The sequence below is a fragment of the Ischnura elegans genome, chromosome 2 (assembly GCF_921293095.1).
Source record: "Ischnura elegans chromosome 2, ioIscEleg1.1, whole genome shotgun sequence".
In the NCBI taxonomy this organism is placed as follows: domain Eukaryota; kingdom Metazoa; phylum Arthropoda; class Insecta; order Odonata; family Coenagrionidae; genus Ischnura; species Ischnura elegans.
The window spans coordinates 63,709,785-63,727,076 of NC_060247.1; the positions used below are offsets into that span (position 1 = coordinate 63,709,785).

Sequence of the window (17,292 nt, forward strand, 5' to 3'; positions counted from 1 at the left end):
CATTAAAACTTGTCATAAATTTTGACCTTCCTTCCAAATGGGAGTAGTGGATCTTATATAATGATGAGAATTTTATCATTATGGTAAATAATTATGTGAACTCCATCATTAAGTGTGCAAACATTATACCAGTTGAGGAATCAGTTTCATTATCTATTTTCACATGTATCCAATTATACTATATGGTGTGGATATCTAAAATATGCTACCATCAGGTGATTTTAAAGTTTAATTTGCTTAGGATATCAAAAATTTCTTACATTTAGATGTTACATAAATTTTTATGTGAACTATAATCATAGGTATTACTCTGGTAGGCATAGATGCTACTGTGTTAAGAGTCATGAAGCTCTTTCAGTCTAAAATCCAGTGCCTGGAACAGGAACCACGGAAATAACTTTGGAGGCTTGAAATGATCTGAGAAATATATGACGACTTGTTTATGGTTCCTCTGTATTCAGTTCCAGTATTTTCAAATGCGTAACCTATCAAGTGGTAGTAAAAACTATGCGTTAATGATGAAAAAGAGTGCACTCCAAGTAGTAATGACTTAAATGAATACCTGGACCAAGTTGACAGTCCTCTCTCTCTTCTTGAGTCTGCACTTTGTTGCTGCTATTTTATTCCTTTCACGTCTTCTTCTTCGGCGCTCCTCATCTTCAGCTGTCAGCTGTAAAGAACCGTCAATTCAAAATAATTATTTCATTTCAGAAATCATACATTTTAAGAACTATTTATTAGGTAGAGTACTAATACATAGCCTACATTATTCATAAGCAGTGGTGTCATGGTGCCGAAATGCTGTTCCAGTTTAGAAAAGACGTTGGTAGTTGTGAAATACATAACACTTTTATCAATTTTGGTACCTCAAAATTTCTAATACAACATTCGTAACCTAAACAAAAATCTTTGTAATAAGATGTTGATAATAACTTTAACAAAATAACACACGGAATAATAATTTTCTTGTAAAGAAGTTAAGGAAAGTACATGCCGGCACTGCTAATTTTGCCATGACACCACTGTTCATGAGGAGCATTTTACGCTGATTTTCTTGTTTTATTCAATTATGATAGGAAACATTTGCATGAAAGTGAATCTAAAAATTAAACTACCATTTTCGTTTTTCCAACTTTCTGTTTCCATACTTCTAAATTAACATTACCTGGTAGTCAACTGAGTGCTTAATTTTTTAATGCTATAGATAATTTTCTGCTGTGATAGTTTTGGCACAATGCTGCAGTACATATTTTTTCTTTCAGAAATTGCAATATAATGTTAATTCTAGTAAAGATAAGCCCCTTTTATGTATTATACGTACTCCTCTCTTAATGACCCTCTACCTAAAAATTATTCTGGCTATGGCTTGTATGACAGAGGCATTGCAGTCAATGTACAGTAGGATATTGATAATCCGGAAATCTGAGTTACTGCAGGACTAAACAACAGAAGGTTTTCCAGTTTTTCAAAATTTCTATCTACTTTTAGTGGTATAGATACATCTTATTTATGTTATCGTGACTTATATGTCTCTCTCACAGTTATTCAATGCGATTATTGGTTTTGTTGGGAGAGGTTAAAGTTAACCGCAGATTAAGCAATGGACATTTTAAATCCACACGTTCAAGAATGGGGGCTGATTTCCTTTCCCTGTGCTACCTTGCAATTCATTCGAGGGCATCCATGGGCTTCACCTGGAATTTAAACCAGGGACTCATAGAGCAGCAATCAAGCAGTTTATCCACTAGGCTGCTGCCATGCTCTCAAACGGAAAATATCCTTGAGATTCGAGGTGGCCCAGGGGAAGGAACTGGTCATCCTACCTTTTATATGCATCATTCATATGCCTATAGCTTAGAATGGGAGTGTGGGTCTGCCCTCATCCATTCAAAACTACAATGAGGTGGTATCATCTAGTTAGAGAGAGGTTAACAAAATGATTGCAAGAGCTCATGGGGCCCACCATGACTTACACCAAGGGTGAAATTCATCTACAAAATGTTTTTGCTTAGCCGGGATTCAAATTAAGATATTAGAATTGCCCAGTAAATTATTTTATCAGTTGCACCTTTATGGCTTGATTTTTCCATGGAAAATTTCATCCTTGATGTAAATAATTTTGGACACATGCTTGTTGCTGCAGGTACAGTTACTTATTTCGTGCAGTACAACCATGACTTCTTGCTATCATAAGAACCCATTCATAGAGATCTGAGTACTCTGCATATTTTCAGGCCCCTGAGGGAAAATTGCAACTGTCCATTGACCATCCAATGAACTAGCACCACAATCTATCTGTTAAGCCTCACTCGGTTACGCCTGGACGCCGGATGTACGGCACCCACCTCTTCTTTCCGTGGCGCCTTTGAGTCCACTGAAGATGGAGAAGAATCACCGTAGATATCATCACCATCAGTGTCAACAGATGCAGTTGAGGGTAAGTTGACTGGCTCCCTCTTACTCTGTCGCCGCTTAGTTTGGATCTGAAGCTTAAGACCCTCCTTAATTAGTTGGGAGCATGTGCTCTGGACACTAGGTGGTGAATGCACCATCATATGATTCCTTGGTGAGGAACATGCCCTGCCAGGTGAAGGTGCTGCGGCATAGCCTGGGCTACCTAGCATGCCTCCTGATGAATGTTCTGGTGGTGATGAGGCCGTGCGTGGTGTTTGGCCCACCATGTTGACTTGGTGGTTTATGTTACCTCCAACTGCTGAATTAGGATAGCAGTTGTCAAAGGGATTGGTCATTGCTATGAGAGAATTCAGTATCTCCGGTGTTTTTGGAGTTGTGCAGACACCTTCCACTGCTAAAGAGGTGGCCGATGTGGCCAGGTTGACATTTAGGTTGTACATTGTGGCTGGTTTTCTATTTCTTGTGGGTGCTTTAATGAGGGCTGTTCAGCATCCACCGATGTAGATGCTATGTGTTAGTGGTATCACTCCTTCACCTATAAAGAAAAAAGAATTTATTTTAGATTTTATGTCCTTGGAATCATTTTGATGGAGGTACAATTTATTAATTGTAGTTAATGTTACCTGAAACTCACCCTGCAAATTGATCTGAGTACATAAAAATAATTTTAGCTACTCATTAGGTGATATTTATTTTGTCCCTTAATATAATAACATAAATTTAAAGCTGTAATAAGCTAGGTACCATTTTTGTGCTAATCATTTGTAGAAATATTATCTGCTCTCATGATTGGATGTTGATTCTGGTGTATTTCAACAAATTGGTGAAGCAGAAAAAAGTAATAACTCTGAGCTGTGCCTCCAGTGAGTTTCCTCCATTTTAGCAAGCTAATTACTCATTTGTAAACGCTACCACACACATAAAATAATTTTAAGGTGAAATATTAGTTTCTTTGTACATCAGATACATACTATCTATTCATAGATAGGTTGGCTGAAATTATGGTTTTACAATTGCTAATGAGGGACTATGTTACTGTCATCCCAAGATTAAAAGGGTTATATCATCATACTAAATGCCAATGAAATCAGTGCCAGAGGAAGAGAAAATTAGTAACAATTAACAATTAAATTTACCGTCATTACAGTGTAAGGCTGTGCAATGAAAAATTGTGTCTTAGCAAGGGGAGAGATTTGCTGTCATTGATTTTCACAGTTAAGAAAGCTATTGAGGGATTTGCAGCTTGACTTCTCCTTTGGACTCAGTATTGCTGTGCTTTCTAAAGCCTGATTGGATTTGGTTTACCGGTAAGGATTTCAACTATCGGTAGATAGCAATACCGTAGCAAAAGGGGGTAACTTTAGGTTCAAACACTCACCCCTCGAGATGGCTGGTTGATACGATCTATACTTTCCCATTCCACCTGAATACCCCCAGAAATGTGTTATCCCTCCTAAGAATGTTTTTTTTCTGACTAACACCTTGAGCGGTGGATCATCAATTGTTCTGTCATGTTGGTAGACTATCGATTACTAGTTAACGATCGGGCATGGGTATATGGTTGGTTATCGATAAGCAATTTGGTATTTCTTAAGGCATTTGCCAACGGTTGACCATCGTCCACTGACCGACGCAGCGGTGGAGCGAAGGTCATTTATTGGCTGTCGGAATCGGTCGCGTCGGTAGACTATGGTTGACTATGGTATCCTTCTCCCAAGTGCTGTGCTGATGGCGCATTCAACCCCATACGCAACCCCTCCAATTCTTTATTGCCCCAAAAAATTTTGTGTGTCGCAACTTGCGCCCTGCAAAAAAACTTTGATCTCTACAATAATCATTTCCCCTCTTGCCAGTCTCTTTGTTCCCCATTAGTATTATTCTAGCGGACCCGCGCGGACCGGGTCGCAAGACAGGAAGTGAAGTCGGAGGAATTAATGCTCTTCACGTCTCTCACTCAAGCATTGTGAGAGAGCTTCGTGAATGACAACCGCGATGGATTAAAATCAGAGTTATTTTTATCGGTCGGCAGCTAAAAATATCCGCGTGTTGGCTGGTTAATTTTCGTCGATGATTGAGAAGACGCGATGAGAGATGAGAATTTCCTAGGGCCGTTCAAGATTGCCTTCCCAGCTTTTCCCGCGCTTTGTAGATGCATGATATCCTCCTCTCACTGTTAATATTTTTTCCTCCGAGCTGAAGCAGACATGGGGAATATATGTGGCTCAAATAATGTACCGTATTCCAATCCGCCTGTCGCGAGATAGGTTATTTGTTGAGTATGATTCATCTCCACCAGCAATGATCATCACGGTCATTGCCAATCATGCCAACTATCACATGTAATTGCTTCAACAACATTTTCGAATACCTCAGTAATTTGACCGTTTCACCAAAACTCACGCCAAAATGAAAGTGTTGTTTATCATTCATGTTTTGAACATGATTGTCCATACATAGATTTCATGTTGAGAAATGAAGTGATGACACTTTAATAGGCGTGAAGAAGTATGCGGGATCGCAGGCTTAGTATTGATATTTTATCTAAAAAAATCCGCGGAGTTGGTGCAAATTACGAATGAATTTCTTGGGATTTTTTCCGCGGAAGCCTACTTCTGTTGTTTTGGTCAGTCGTGGTTGCTAACTGTTGCTAATGATATTGTTTGTAACGTTTGGAAGTTTTGATTGATTTCGTTAACTCGTGAGCAAAATTCTTAGTCACTTCGGGAAATTTTTGGTATCAATATTCACGTAAAAGTGATACATTTTTGGAAATCAGTCTGCGAATATTGCACAGGTAAATACTTTTTGTAGTTTTCGTATTTAATTATCTCTAGCTTTTCCGGTGATTTATTTATTACTTCCCTCTGTGAAAATTTTTATGCGCAATTAATTGGTGCCTTAGTTCATGCAAGTACGTTATTCACTTCGCGTTCTGTGTTAAGTAATTTAAGGTATTCCGCAACTTGTTTTTACTATCTTACAAGGGATACTGCCGTACGGTGCGTACGCGGCAGATTTGTAAAAATTCATGGACTTATTGCTCTGTAAATATTTTATTTTCGAATGTAGTATAGTTTTTTGATGATTTCAACATCATAAGTAGGGTTGAGAGTATAAGTGTCTAGCATAATTCTCACAAGAAAAAGTCATTTGTTTACATGTAATGAAATAGGAATGAAAATAAACATCAGAGAATTGGCGAAATATTTTTCTTCGCGTGACAAAGCGACTTTTTCGATCTCAAAAAGTTGTTTTTTTTAATGCTAGGGTAGCAATGAGTGCAGCTTCTTGAAGAAGGACATACCTCAGATCGACATCTTATACGTATATACCATCCCACAAGCCGCCTTGTGGACACCAGCCTTTCACGAGAAAAAAAGAGCGTGTTGAAGTGATATCACTACTGAGTTCATCTAAAATTTTATTCAAGTCCTCCGTTCGGGAGAGAACGAATCATATTCCTATCCGTTCAGAGAAATGATTAGAAGTCTTATGGTGGATTAAAGAGAGAATTTTATCGTTTTTTATCGCAGGCCGGAAGAGCGTTTTGATTCACGAAACACTGCATGTAAACAATCCATCACCCGTAGAATACCTTTAATATTAATAATACCACCTACCAATGAATTCGCTTAATAGTTTTGTCATAGATTTATTGATGTTCTTTCTATTTTCAGATGCCGCGCCAGAAATTAGCTTTCCTGGCATCCCAGATGACCAAAATACTGTCTAAGAAAAACCTCTACTCCATCGACGTGATCATGACCGGACCGAAGCGGCACCTTGATTGGATTCGCAAGGATATTCTTGGGTTGACGAGGAGTGCAGCTCCGACCAATGCAGGCGTGAGGACAAACCCGACTCACGGAGTCATCCGCCAGGTTGAGGATGGAGCGGGAAAGCGAAACTCTTAAAAGCGTCAGGATGGTCAAGGAGGAATGTGAAGATTCTCTAATAATTAGGACGATTTCAGTTTTTATGAGTACAAAATATACGAATTACGCTTCGAAAAGGCCGTTGCGTTTGCGTTTTAGGTTGCAAATCTTGGTATGATCGTGCTCTTCTAGAGCCGGTTAAAATGTTACTGATATGAACGCCCACGCTCTTGTATCGCTTCAAAGACTTCATACTTGGAATAAAATGCCATTTTAAAAGTTCTTTAGTTTTAAAGTCATTTAATGAAAGTAGACTGACCTGTTATGTAGCGGTGTGAATCGAATTCATCACCCTTGGCCTTTCAATAGAGCGTGGTTTTTACGTACTTAATTTGGAATTGGTAATTTTATCTCCATTTAATTATATTGTCGCTAAGAAGATACACCGGAATTTTAATGAAATATATTTTCAAGTATTTCATTTGTCATCTTTTTCAACTTTCCACGAAGTGTGTGCATCAATCTTGGGCTAAGCTTATGGCCATTACACAGCCACCCTGAGCCACATAATTTTACATATAACAATTCGGATGTTTTTCCTAACGTAAATGCGGACCACTGACGTCACCTTTATCATTAAAAAAGTAGTTTTAAGCTAGTTGTTTTGGGTTAACGCGCTAGCATCCAGGGTAAGCTCCTCATGATTCCTCAGGATCAAATTTTGATGTTGGGACCAGTATTTTACTATTCCGCAATGCATCTATTGCTCACATGATCAGCCCCGGGACTAGGGCGGGGCAGAGGGCACACGTGCCCTGGGTGGCAGATTTCAGGGGACGGCAAAATTTCAAAATTTAAAATAGTTAACTAATTTTTTAATTAAATTATTTAACAATAGTCATTAATTTATAAATCATTAGACAATGATATTAATAAAACCTCTTAATAGCAAACATATGGTGTGTAAATTCAAATACCGCCTCTGAAAAAAAACTAATGGAGGTTTTATATTTCAGAGGTGGGATATTTTAGGGTAGGAGAGGGAGGGATCGAGGGGGGGATCAAGTGAGGAGGGCGGTAAATTGATCTTTGTCCCCGCAGACAAAACTCCTAGTTCCGGTCCTGTACAAGATCGAAGGTTCTGCCAGTACCCTGAGGGGCTGTTTCGGAGAATGACTCATGTAAAAGTGGTACACCGGAGACATTCCATCGCTGGCTACCCCCTCTGCGGGAGAAGCCACACCGATGACCGGGTGAAGACAACAACAAAATCCCGACCAACTCCCCGGGATGCTAAGTAGATTAGGTCGCTGCCGGCGTAACGGTTTCTGGATCACGGCGGTTGCTCGGGCGAGATTGGCGGAAGAGGGCGGGAATTTCGCACTGCCTTGCGGGTGGGGCTGCGACGTACTGCGATGAAAGCTACGCTTTACACTCCATAAATCATTTTTAAACGTAACATTGTCTTGAAAATTTACAGATTTGTGTGAAATTTTGCGCATGTGTTGATTTAGTTAAGTCTCAGGTTGGTAGTGAAAAAATAAAAATTGGCGTATAGTTTTAAAATTTGGAATGCAAAGTTAGTAAAAATGATCCAAAAATATTTTTAATGCTTTCAACACAGATATTCACGTGCACGGTAGTCATACGTTTGTCTAAACGTACTATAAAATGTAAAAAATGAAATTTATGCGAGAATTATACGAAGTTTTATGCATATCCTGAAGTGAGATAGTATAAACCCTTCAAAGCTGTTGTGTTGGGTTGGAGATAAGCCGAGAATATAATGCATTTTTCTCTACTACTCATGATTTGATGAATGTAGAGTTGGTTCAAGTGTTTTAAAACATACTCCGAAGGTAAGGGATTTTTTTTTATCCAAACCGATCTTCTCATCCGAACTGCGAACATTTTACCTTCTCCGGTAGAATATTCGCACTGTACAAATCTCCATTTTCTCAATTTCTCTAACCACGAAGGTCCAAAATTGGTAGAATTGTCGCTCTCAGAGCAATCAGCCTTCAGCCTACTAAAAAAAAAGGTTTTTACGGTTGTGGTTAACGTTTACGCAACGACTTTTTAAGTCGAGGGCATCAAAAAAACATTTCAGCTTGGAACTTGGTCCGTACTGTATTACTCCTACTGTTCTGCACTTCACCTATTGATTATGAGTACTGTGAAACACCTATGCGAACTTCCCTCTCCGCGATTGTGGGAACTTTGTATTTCGTAGTAACGCACCAGAGCAGCCAGAGTTTTCAATATGAAATCCGGATTTTAAAGCAAAGGGAAACATGCGAACATTCCAGCTTGGAAATTCGTAAAAATTTGTGCATTTTGGATTCTAACTGTCCATAAACGCTCTAGGTAGTGCTGCTATGCAAAACCAAACCGATGGTCGCAAACAAGGGCGCTCTCTATGGGGGCGATCGCGGGCTGAGGGACTTCCATCTTCCGGAAAAATGCCCCAGAGTCTGCGGCCCCTGCCGAGATATCCCCATCAGTGGCAGATCGCGTCGTTTGTCTTCCGGCCAAAGATCTTTCTCGCTCCGAACGCGGGGTCGCTCCGAGGCGCGTCCGGAGGACAAGAGCGCACTTCGGTCTGAGTCTGCGTGATTCAGCGATTACCAAAGGGGTCGGTTGTGCCAGCGGGAGACCCTCGATTCGACCCCCGCAGCGGTGGCGGTCGCCCGCGGCGCTCTTTACAGACCGCCTCGTAATGGGATTCAGCAATGATATTTAATCTTTTTGAACGCAATTATTTATCGCTACCAGATAGCCGTAATCAGGGCCGAAGAAAATACTTCGCTTTGTTATTTTTTCAGAATACTTCCTGACTATTTGTTGCGTTAATCCTATTATTTTGTTGGAAAACAATTATATAGCCTCTCTGAAAGTGTCCTGTTATCGTCATTTTATAGGCTTGTTTAGTTTTTTGCATACTGTAATGAATAATATTCAGCAAGTAGTATGACGTTACTTTTCTCATGTGGAATTCTTCGGAATCGTGCAGTCGCGCTATTGACTTACTCTAAATATTTTTATCATGTGGCTTTGCCATTCTTTAAAGTTTTGATTGGTGGAGAGTAAGGGAGTAAACTTGAGTTTTCCAATAAAATTGCATGCATTCTTCCTCCTCCTTCCCAGCGCTTACTTTCTAACCTCTCCATTAGTCAAATACCATTATTTATTATACCATTACTTTAATCCTATAGTCACATACTATACACTTGCAGGGACTGACAACATATCGTTCGCCACAGTTTTGAACGGGCGCATAAGCTCCAAGCCATCATATGTTTCTCTGTTAGTTCCCCATAAATGGTCGGAATGGTGAAACAGTCTTTCACCGGCGTCAGCATTAATTCTTCACTGAATTCCTCGCGTTCATTTCTCGGTAGCGGACGGAGGGGAAGGGGCCTAAGGCATGTTTGATAAATGTTAACGAGGTTACTACGTGAACTCCGCTCGACGTGAACCTTTGTGAGTACGACTCCGCTGGGTTACGTACCCTCTTTATATTTATCACTATATCCCTTGAATGCTGCTTAAAGAGGGTCTTATTATCCCGTCGCCTAAGGAAGGAGCATTTCAAACATGGATCGCTTTAATGGATGTGAACAGGTGAAACGTATTTGTCGATTCCTCATTGAACGTAATTCTGATGGGATCCTTATAGTAATATTGCAGAATAGAGCTTCTCTGTGGGATATACCATGCACTGTCTAGATAAAAGGATGTTGAATTGAACGTGCGCATTTGATATGTATGTGCTCTGGACGAAATATTTTCATTTTCATAATTTACTCTTATATTCTATTGATATATCTCTGTTATCAAAGATTATTATAATTTTAAATGAAATAGAATTTTTTCGTAGAAAATGGAGATTTTGATCGTTTTAGAAGCCAACTCTGTGCCAGCTACTATTTCCAAGTTTTTACGGTATCTCATTCGTCGCTAGTTTTCTCTGACATCTGAGAATACTATGAAATATTGCACTTGATGGCCTACCATCATTTAATGCTTGGCTTGGCCTACTTTACTCAACTCGGTTTGTATTTTGAAATGCAGTACTAGTGGTTAAAAATGGTGGTGGTCATCGATAGAGCACAAATTAAGCTAAAAGGTATCTAGTAGAAATGGAGATGCAACGATTCATTGGTCAGTCATATTAGAATGGCCTATCGATACGAAATAATTATCCAAAAATTAGTTGTGAAAGAGTGACTTGCAAATCATTGCAAAAATTTGTCTTAATATTTTCATAATATGATATTTTATCACCACTTGTATTTATATTTCGTTTGTGGCACTTATATAATGTTGCTACAAAAAGTATGCGGCTAACAGTACGCTAAAATCGGAAAAGTCTGGCCAAAACCTCAAAAATGATATTTTAAGGAACGACAGTTGAAACTTTTCACAGTTGTTGTCACCACGTGACGTCACTAATTTTTTGAACGATTTTAGAAAGTTTCAGACATCTTTTTTTAACGTACGTGACATTTGTGCGGCGTATTCTTTACCAACGAGCGTGAAAAGAGCGATATCCTAAAAACTAACTCGCTCCTTCTAGCGTTGTGTTGTGAGAATATCTGAAAAGGCACGCAGCCGTTTAGAAAAACCATTCCATGCCTCTTGAAGTAATGAAGCGGCTTCCACTATGTACGCTTCGCTTATCTTCTAAATGAAACGCCCTTCCCAACGATTAAAAATGTGAGAATAAAACGTTGCATGCTTTACAGGAGCCCTGGGCGAATTGGGTCATAGGCGTTTCTTTGCCGCCGCGTCTATAAGGAAATTCCGGTAAATACTCCTTTCCTCTCCGCCACCAGTGGCTGCCTTTTCCCCTAGCTTTTCCATTGATACACCCTCAAGCTGCTACGTTACAAATAATTCTTCGATATTCAAATCACTTCAGAAAGTTTCTATGCCTAAAATAAAACTGTGAAATCTCCGGTAGATGAAATAATATTGACAAGAAAATAAGGCATGGAAATGATAAAATGAAAATCCACTTCTCCTTTCAATGCCACCAGCCGTCTCAGTAGGCCAGTGTTGAATGGTATGAAGACAACAGTCAATTGATAGAAAATTATAGCTACACGTGGTGTGTTTTAATTTTTATTAATAGTATTTTCTTGCCAATCAAATCAAATTCTCATTTGTATCCGTTCGTAGATCTCTATTTTTTACCGTTTCCTTCTGAGCAGGAAATATTCATCGGTTAGGTGAGCAACGTGTATGCGAATATGTATTAACGTTTAATAGATTTTAAGGAAGTTCCTATGTAAATTAAAACTTGTCTTATTATTTATTAAGTAGTTAAACCCAGCTTAAAAAGCTGCGTTCATCCTGAATGAAGTCTACTATTCGGCATGGTCTCTTACAAATCAGTTTAAGTCATCCCTCGCTTTGGCAATGGGTTAACATCATTTTGCCAAGTGTCTTATTTTGAAATTTGTATTGCAATGATTACTTTATCACGTAATTGCTCATGTTGAAAACATGACTTTATGATGCACTAGGATCCACCCTTCAGTGCCATCCACGAAAATGGGTTCTCGAGTTCCCTTCGAGCCAATTTATTTGGATGATATACTTCTCAATGCCATCTTGGGGACATCAGCGAAGCATTTGCTGAGCAAATTAACGTATTTCCTTCGTGGGGTCATAAGGTTTTTTTTCTTGTCCTAACGGATCTCTGCCGGCCAAGTGCGAATCTGCTTGAGAACGGATGGCGAAAATCGCGGAGGAGCCAAACTGAAGAATGAGGGGGGGATAAGCAAATCATACGAAAGAGGAAGAGGATATGTTTGCCGAGAGAATGAGAGGACAAAGGAATAGCGGAAAAGAAAAGAAGTAATGGGAAAGGAGGAGAAGAGAATGGAAGGCAGGAATGAGTGTTGTGGTTTTGGCCTTGGGTTCCACGCTGGAATGCTTGCTAAGCAAAGAAGAGTGATAAACGGCTAGCAGTAAAAGTTAGGGAGCGAATGGGTGTGTGAGGGAAAGCGGGGGGAAGGCTGCTGGTTCTGCCATGGGAGAGATGGCTAAAAAAAGAGCGGGAACTGGGGAGGAGACAGTGGAAGAGTTAAGGAGCTGGGGTTTGAAGAGAAGGGGAGGGAAGAAAAGAGAAACGGAGAGTTTTTTCTATAGGTTCTACTCTTTCCCCAAAAATGCGCGCAGGAAATATAACGGCGTGTTAAAAAATTAAATATTGGTTGCGGAGAAATGAATGGGTTGATTAGATATATAGTTCTAGGAGTTACCAACCAGGTGATATCGTTGAACTGAATCGACGTTTCAGTGATGTAGCCAGTCCTCACTTTTAAGATAAATATGATTGATTTATAGCTGTATCATCAAAGTGTTGTTCAACGATATTTTCCTGTAGACAGGAAGAGAATTCAACATCATGAGTGGAATAAACTTTTTTCTCCATTTTTTATGTTATCATATTTTTACATTTTCAATGCTATGAATCGATTTTTTATGCATTTAGATTTTTCGGAGAGAAAGTTATTTAAATAACCAAGTTGGTATCTTACCCCCTTGCCTAACCTTCCTCTTTTGTAGGATGTGCCGAACGGCGTACTTCCCAGCATCCCACAAAAAACAATTAGATGAACTTTAATTGTCGTAAAGTGATATGCATGCGCTGAAATTCGTTATTTTTCATGAACTTCACGTAAGGGAATATGGTACGCATTGCACTTTTTAGCTATGTATCGTATACAATGCATCTTATACCGGATACAACGTCCCATGAGAGAAGGCGTCAATTTTTGCCCTAAAGGAGCTAAATGACGATGGGGTTGCAACTGTTACCGCTACAATTACTTAAAAAAGCTATAAGTTTAAAAGGACGTATCACTCAATCAACCGGTGCCTTTACGCGACGAATGACTCATTTTTAAAGTTACTGTTTAAATTTATTCGTAAAACTTACGCTATCATCTTGATATTCAGGGTATATACTGTCAACATTTACCTGAATTTCAAATATGAAAATTTGACATCAGTACATTCTTTAATAAAAAAATGTGCATTGGTAAAACAAGTAGATGTTGAACAAGGTACACTCTATAAACCATGTGGATTTCAAGATGATGACAAAAGTTTTAAATGAGTTATTCGTAGATAAAAAGTCAAAATGCGACCGGTAGAGATGGAGTGATGGAACCTCTTAATACCCCTCACCTTAATGGGTGTGACTCCTCATCTTAATGCACCAGGTATGCTTAAATGCAGCACATACTGGCGAGTTTAAGGGTTCGTCGTTTGTTATAAAACAGCTCGTAGTGTAAAAAAGGGGGCCGGTCTCGTTTCCAGTCTACTCCCCGTGGCGATCCGCTTGTCCTCCATTTCTCTGGACCGCTCGAACCTTCGCTTTGCCTCTCGTAGCCGCTTTTCATTCTCTTTATTCTCGCCCGGCCTTCTCCGGAGTATGTGCTCTACGGCATCATTATTCGACGGGATGATTTAGTGGCGGGGTGATTCTTAACGGTTGTAATACGGTTTTCCGTCGATCAATCAAGTACCTAGGTGTAATTTCGTCCTTCCAGCCCGTGTTCAAGAGAATTGGCTGGGAATTATACCCGGCGCGTTTATCTGTGTAAGCTCTGGCTAGCATTTTGGTATTGAGAAAAATTTCATATAAGTTAGAATAATATTTGTAAATTCTAATATTGCCTGAACGAGCGAACAGAGAACAGAATATGCCACGTTTCTTTTTTCTTGGTAGGCAAGTGTACAATTTTGATGCATTAGTTGCCACACTTCTTCGAGCAGGAAGCAATATTTTTTCAAATCTGCTTGGTCAAAAAGTGTGCGATAATTCTACGGAGGATAAATCTTTTACCTTTAGACCGGGATTTGATCTCTAGAATACGTCCATTTTACTGCTTGATCTACCAAAATATCATCTTTGCAGAATTTTGTCGGCTTTCGAGGATAAGATGCTATCATGCAGATAATAAATTATTCGAGCCAGCATTTTAGTGCGCTTAACACGACAGCCCCCAGCAGAATTCGGATGATCCGTCTTCGAATTTTGGTCAAGGCAAAAGATTTTTCCTCGGTGGACTTTTCACGCATTACGTGAACTTGTGGGCTACTTCACGGCTACTTCCTTGAATTATTGGGCAAAAAAATAGAATTTTTAATAAATATGTCCTGACGCTGATTCTCCTCCTACACCCCGAATTATTGCGAGAGGATGAACCGAGATTGGCCGCGGGCGATAAACGTTCATGTTATAACTGATTTTGAATCAAATTTTGACTTAAATAGAAAAAGAAATGGAATTTTGGCTGTGTCATTTTATTTCCTTCGTGAGTGCTGAACGAAAGTGTTGAGGAATAAAACGGTGGGCGATTATGGGAAGCATTAATGTTTCATCATTATTTCCATTAGACTAATCAGTAAATGAAATTTTAAATGAAATCCCATTCAATTAAGTTAACTTAATGAATGTTATAGTGTGATTTTAATAAAGTCCTTATTTTATATGGGCTCTTGAAATCTCAGGGCAATGATTATTTTTACGCTTTCTACTGATTTTTAGCACTGATGTTAATAGTTAGTTGCAATATTGAAATTATAAACAATTATGCTGAATTCTAAAATTAAAGCCCACGAAAGTTAAGCAATTGTTCCTCCAATCCATAATTGTTTATTATACGGCGGTATAAAAGATGGTCTTATTGGGGCTGAACTATATTGATGAATCCATTCCTTGTCTTCGCCTTGGGAGGCCGGTAGTTTCACGGTATGGCTGTAAGCCAGGACCTCTCGTCCGAGGTCTGTAATTCGTTGACAGGCGGTTAATTGTCTGTCATCGAAATTGTGGAAGATTTTTCCGATGTCATCCTGAGTTATGTCTCCGAAAGAAATAGGCTGCACATGTATTTTCGGAGCAGCCTCCTATGAGTGTGAAGATCTGAATCTGAAGTTAGTGTTAGTTCATAATTCATCAGGAAGCAAATGCAGTCTACTAAACATACATGGTGGTATTTTTGCGCGTCTTTTTACTTCATAAAAATTAATTTCAGTCGAATTCTGCGATTTGTCTTAATAACCTAATGCTAAAAACGTCATAACTTTCATCCTTTGGTTTCAAGTGATTAAAAATACGCAAATGACCCTCGATATTAAAGATTGATTTTTATTCTGCGTACTTGCGATCGAAACATTAATAATTGCCTAAATTTGAACGCTTTTCGGCATAATTCATCGCAAATGGAAAAGAAAATCACCTCGATTTGCCCGTAGTCATTTCGGGGTAATTACTACGACATTTATTGATTTGAACAACATGAAAATAGTTTAAGACGTGGTTTTATTGTCTTGCACAATGAAAAATTTATCGCCTGAAACTGAAAGCAATGCGCATCCTATTGCATTTATTAGTTTTCCTCGGATAATAGTTAATATATCGATGGCCCTTTTTGAGCTCTCGAAAAGTTTTGAAGTGGATGCCCCTGGATTCTTTTGGTTGATATTGTTGGTCTAGTCCAATGAATTATAGTATTACCCAAGTTAGTTAACTCGGCGTGAGAACGCTAGCGGCTAGGGAAAAAATCGATTGTCAGCTATTTCGCTCGTTTCGCCTCTCGTTGTCCGAACCCGCTGGAAACTGCGACTCGTTTTCTTTCACGTTCTTCTTCGTGATCATTTATATGCCTTAAGCACGTCGCGAACTTAACTTAAAAAAACACTCATGTATGTATATTTTTTTCGGCCACCACTCCGTGGGGCGAGAGAAGGCGGCCAATGGTGGACCGCAAGCCACTTCGACTTGTATGGAAATTCCAGCTTCGGCGGGGCCGTGCTTTTGCCGTAGTTGGAAGAGTCCAGCCCTTCTCCCTCGACGCCGCTTTTCCGTCGACCATTCGTGACCTCGATGCGACACCGTTCCTCACCCCTTCCTTCGCAGGGGCCCCCATTTCGGCAAATGCCATCTGTTTCTCTCGCTATCTCTCTCTCTTACTCCTCCTCCTTCCTGAACATCACCGCGGCTCCCACAATGGTTGCCATTCACCTCTTTGGCGTGAATGTCGAAAAAGGAGTCACGCTCCCTACGTACTTACAGTTACGCTTTGCATGTTCAGTGAAAGAGGGAGCCATGGAGTAAGGATGGTCATCAATCAGGAGATTGGGTGGCGAATTTTACAATAAGAATTATATATGCACCGGAGGTGAGAAAATTTCACAGAGGATAGGTCATTTACCTTGACCGGGACTCGAAATTGAGTCTCCGGAATTTACGCTAGATGTTCTACCTCGTAAAATACAAAGGCCGGTTCTTTCAATATTGGTAGTTTAAGGGGTGGAGAAGCTGGTGTGAATTAGGAAGACCGGGGTTCAAATCCCGCCTATACAAAATGATTTATTTCCTGCGTGGAGTTTTCGTACTTCTATCCGTGGCAGATGTGCCGTAAATGGTTAATAAATAACCGTCTTACGCATAAATGAATATTAGTTGCGTACGATGTTTTTTTTTTCGGTGAACATGTATGATAATGAAAAGTTGCCACTTGCGTATATAAACACCTTATTTTTCGCTCTCCTAATACTTTAGCAGATGACTCAAAGTAAGTAGGCTCTTCAAAATAATTTTTTTGCTCCCATAAATTTGCCTATCACCTAGATTGAACGCCTCCTACTCCAACTCTATTCTCTTTCTGATATGTAATCGTCTAATGGACTTCCCACGTATTCGTGTTGTTATATTTGCATTTGCATATAAAAATATGACTTGAATCTTGCTCTAGCTTATAACGTAGTTTGCCATTAAGTTTCAAGACTTTCACTCCGTGCTTGCGGGGGTGAGTTGATTTTCTCGGGACAGTTTGGCTACTTAGCCACTGCAACGAAACACTTTGAAAGCGTCCAGATCGAAAAAAGCGAAGTTTCTCATGATTTCTCGGCGTTATCTGTAGAAAACCGCCTCATCGGCGCTAAACGTTTAATGCCACCCTTGATCAGGTCATCACCA

General features: G+C 39.6%; 1 protein-coding gene and 1 long non-coding RNA gene across 5 annotated transcripts in view; one reads left to right on the plus strand and one right to left on the minus strand.

Annotated features, from left to right (window-relative positions):
- LOC124153849 (activating transcription factor 3) overlaps positions 1 to 17,292 on the minus strand; it is a 122,291-nt gene that overhangs the window by 4,717 nt on the left and 100,282 nt on the right. For 3 of the 4 annotated variants that reach the window (XM_046527232.1, XM_046527230.1, XM_046527231.1), the window contains 2 exons: positions 2,310 to 2,950; positions 563 to 670 (listed from right to left, as the gene is read on the minus strand). In XM_046527232.1, the coding sequence (XP_046383188.1) occupies positions 563 to 670; positions 2,310 to 2,855 (654 nt within the window). In that variant the 5' untranslated portion in view covers positions 2,856 to 2,950. The remainder of the gene's footprint in view (positions 1 to 562; positions 671 to 2,309; positions 2,951 to 17,292) is intronic. The other variant, XM_046527233.1, reaches the window with a different exon arrangement.
- On the plus strand, positions 4,166 to 6,572 carry LOC124153853. The gene is made up of 2 exons (XR_006863772.1): positions 4,166 to 5,209; positions 6,093 to 6,572. It is a non-coding gene; the product is annotated as an uncharacterized LOC124153853 (long non-coding RNA).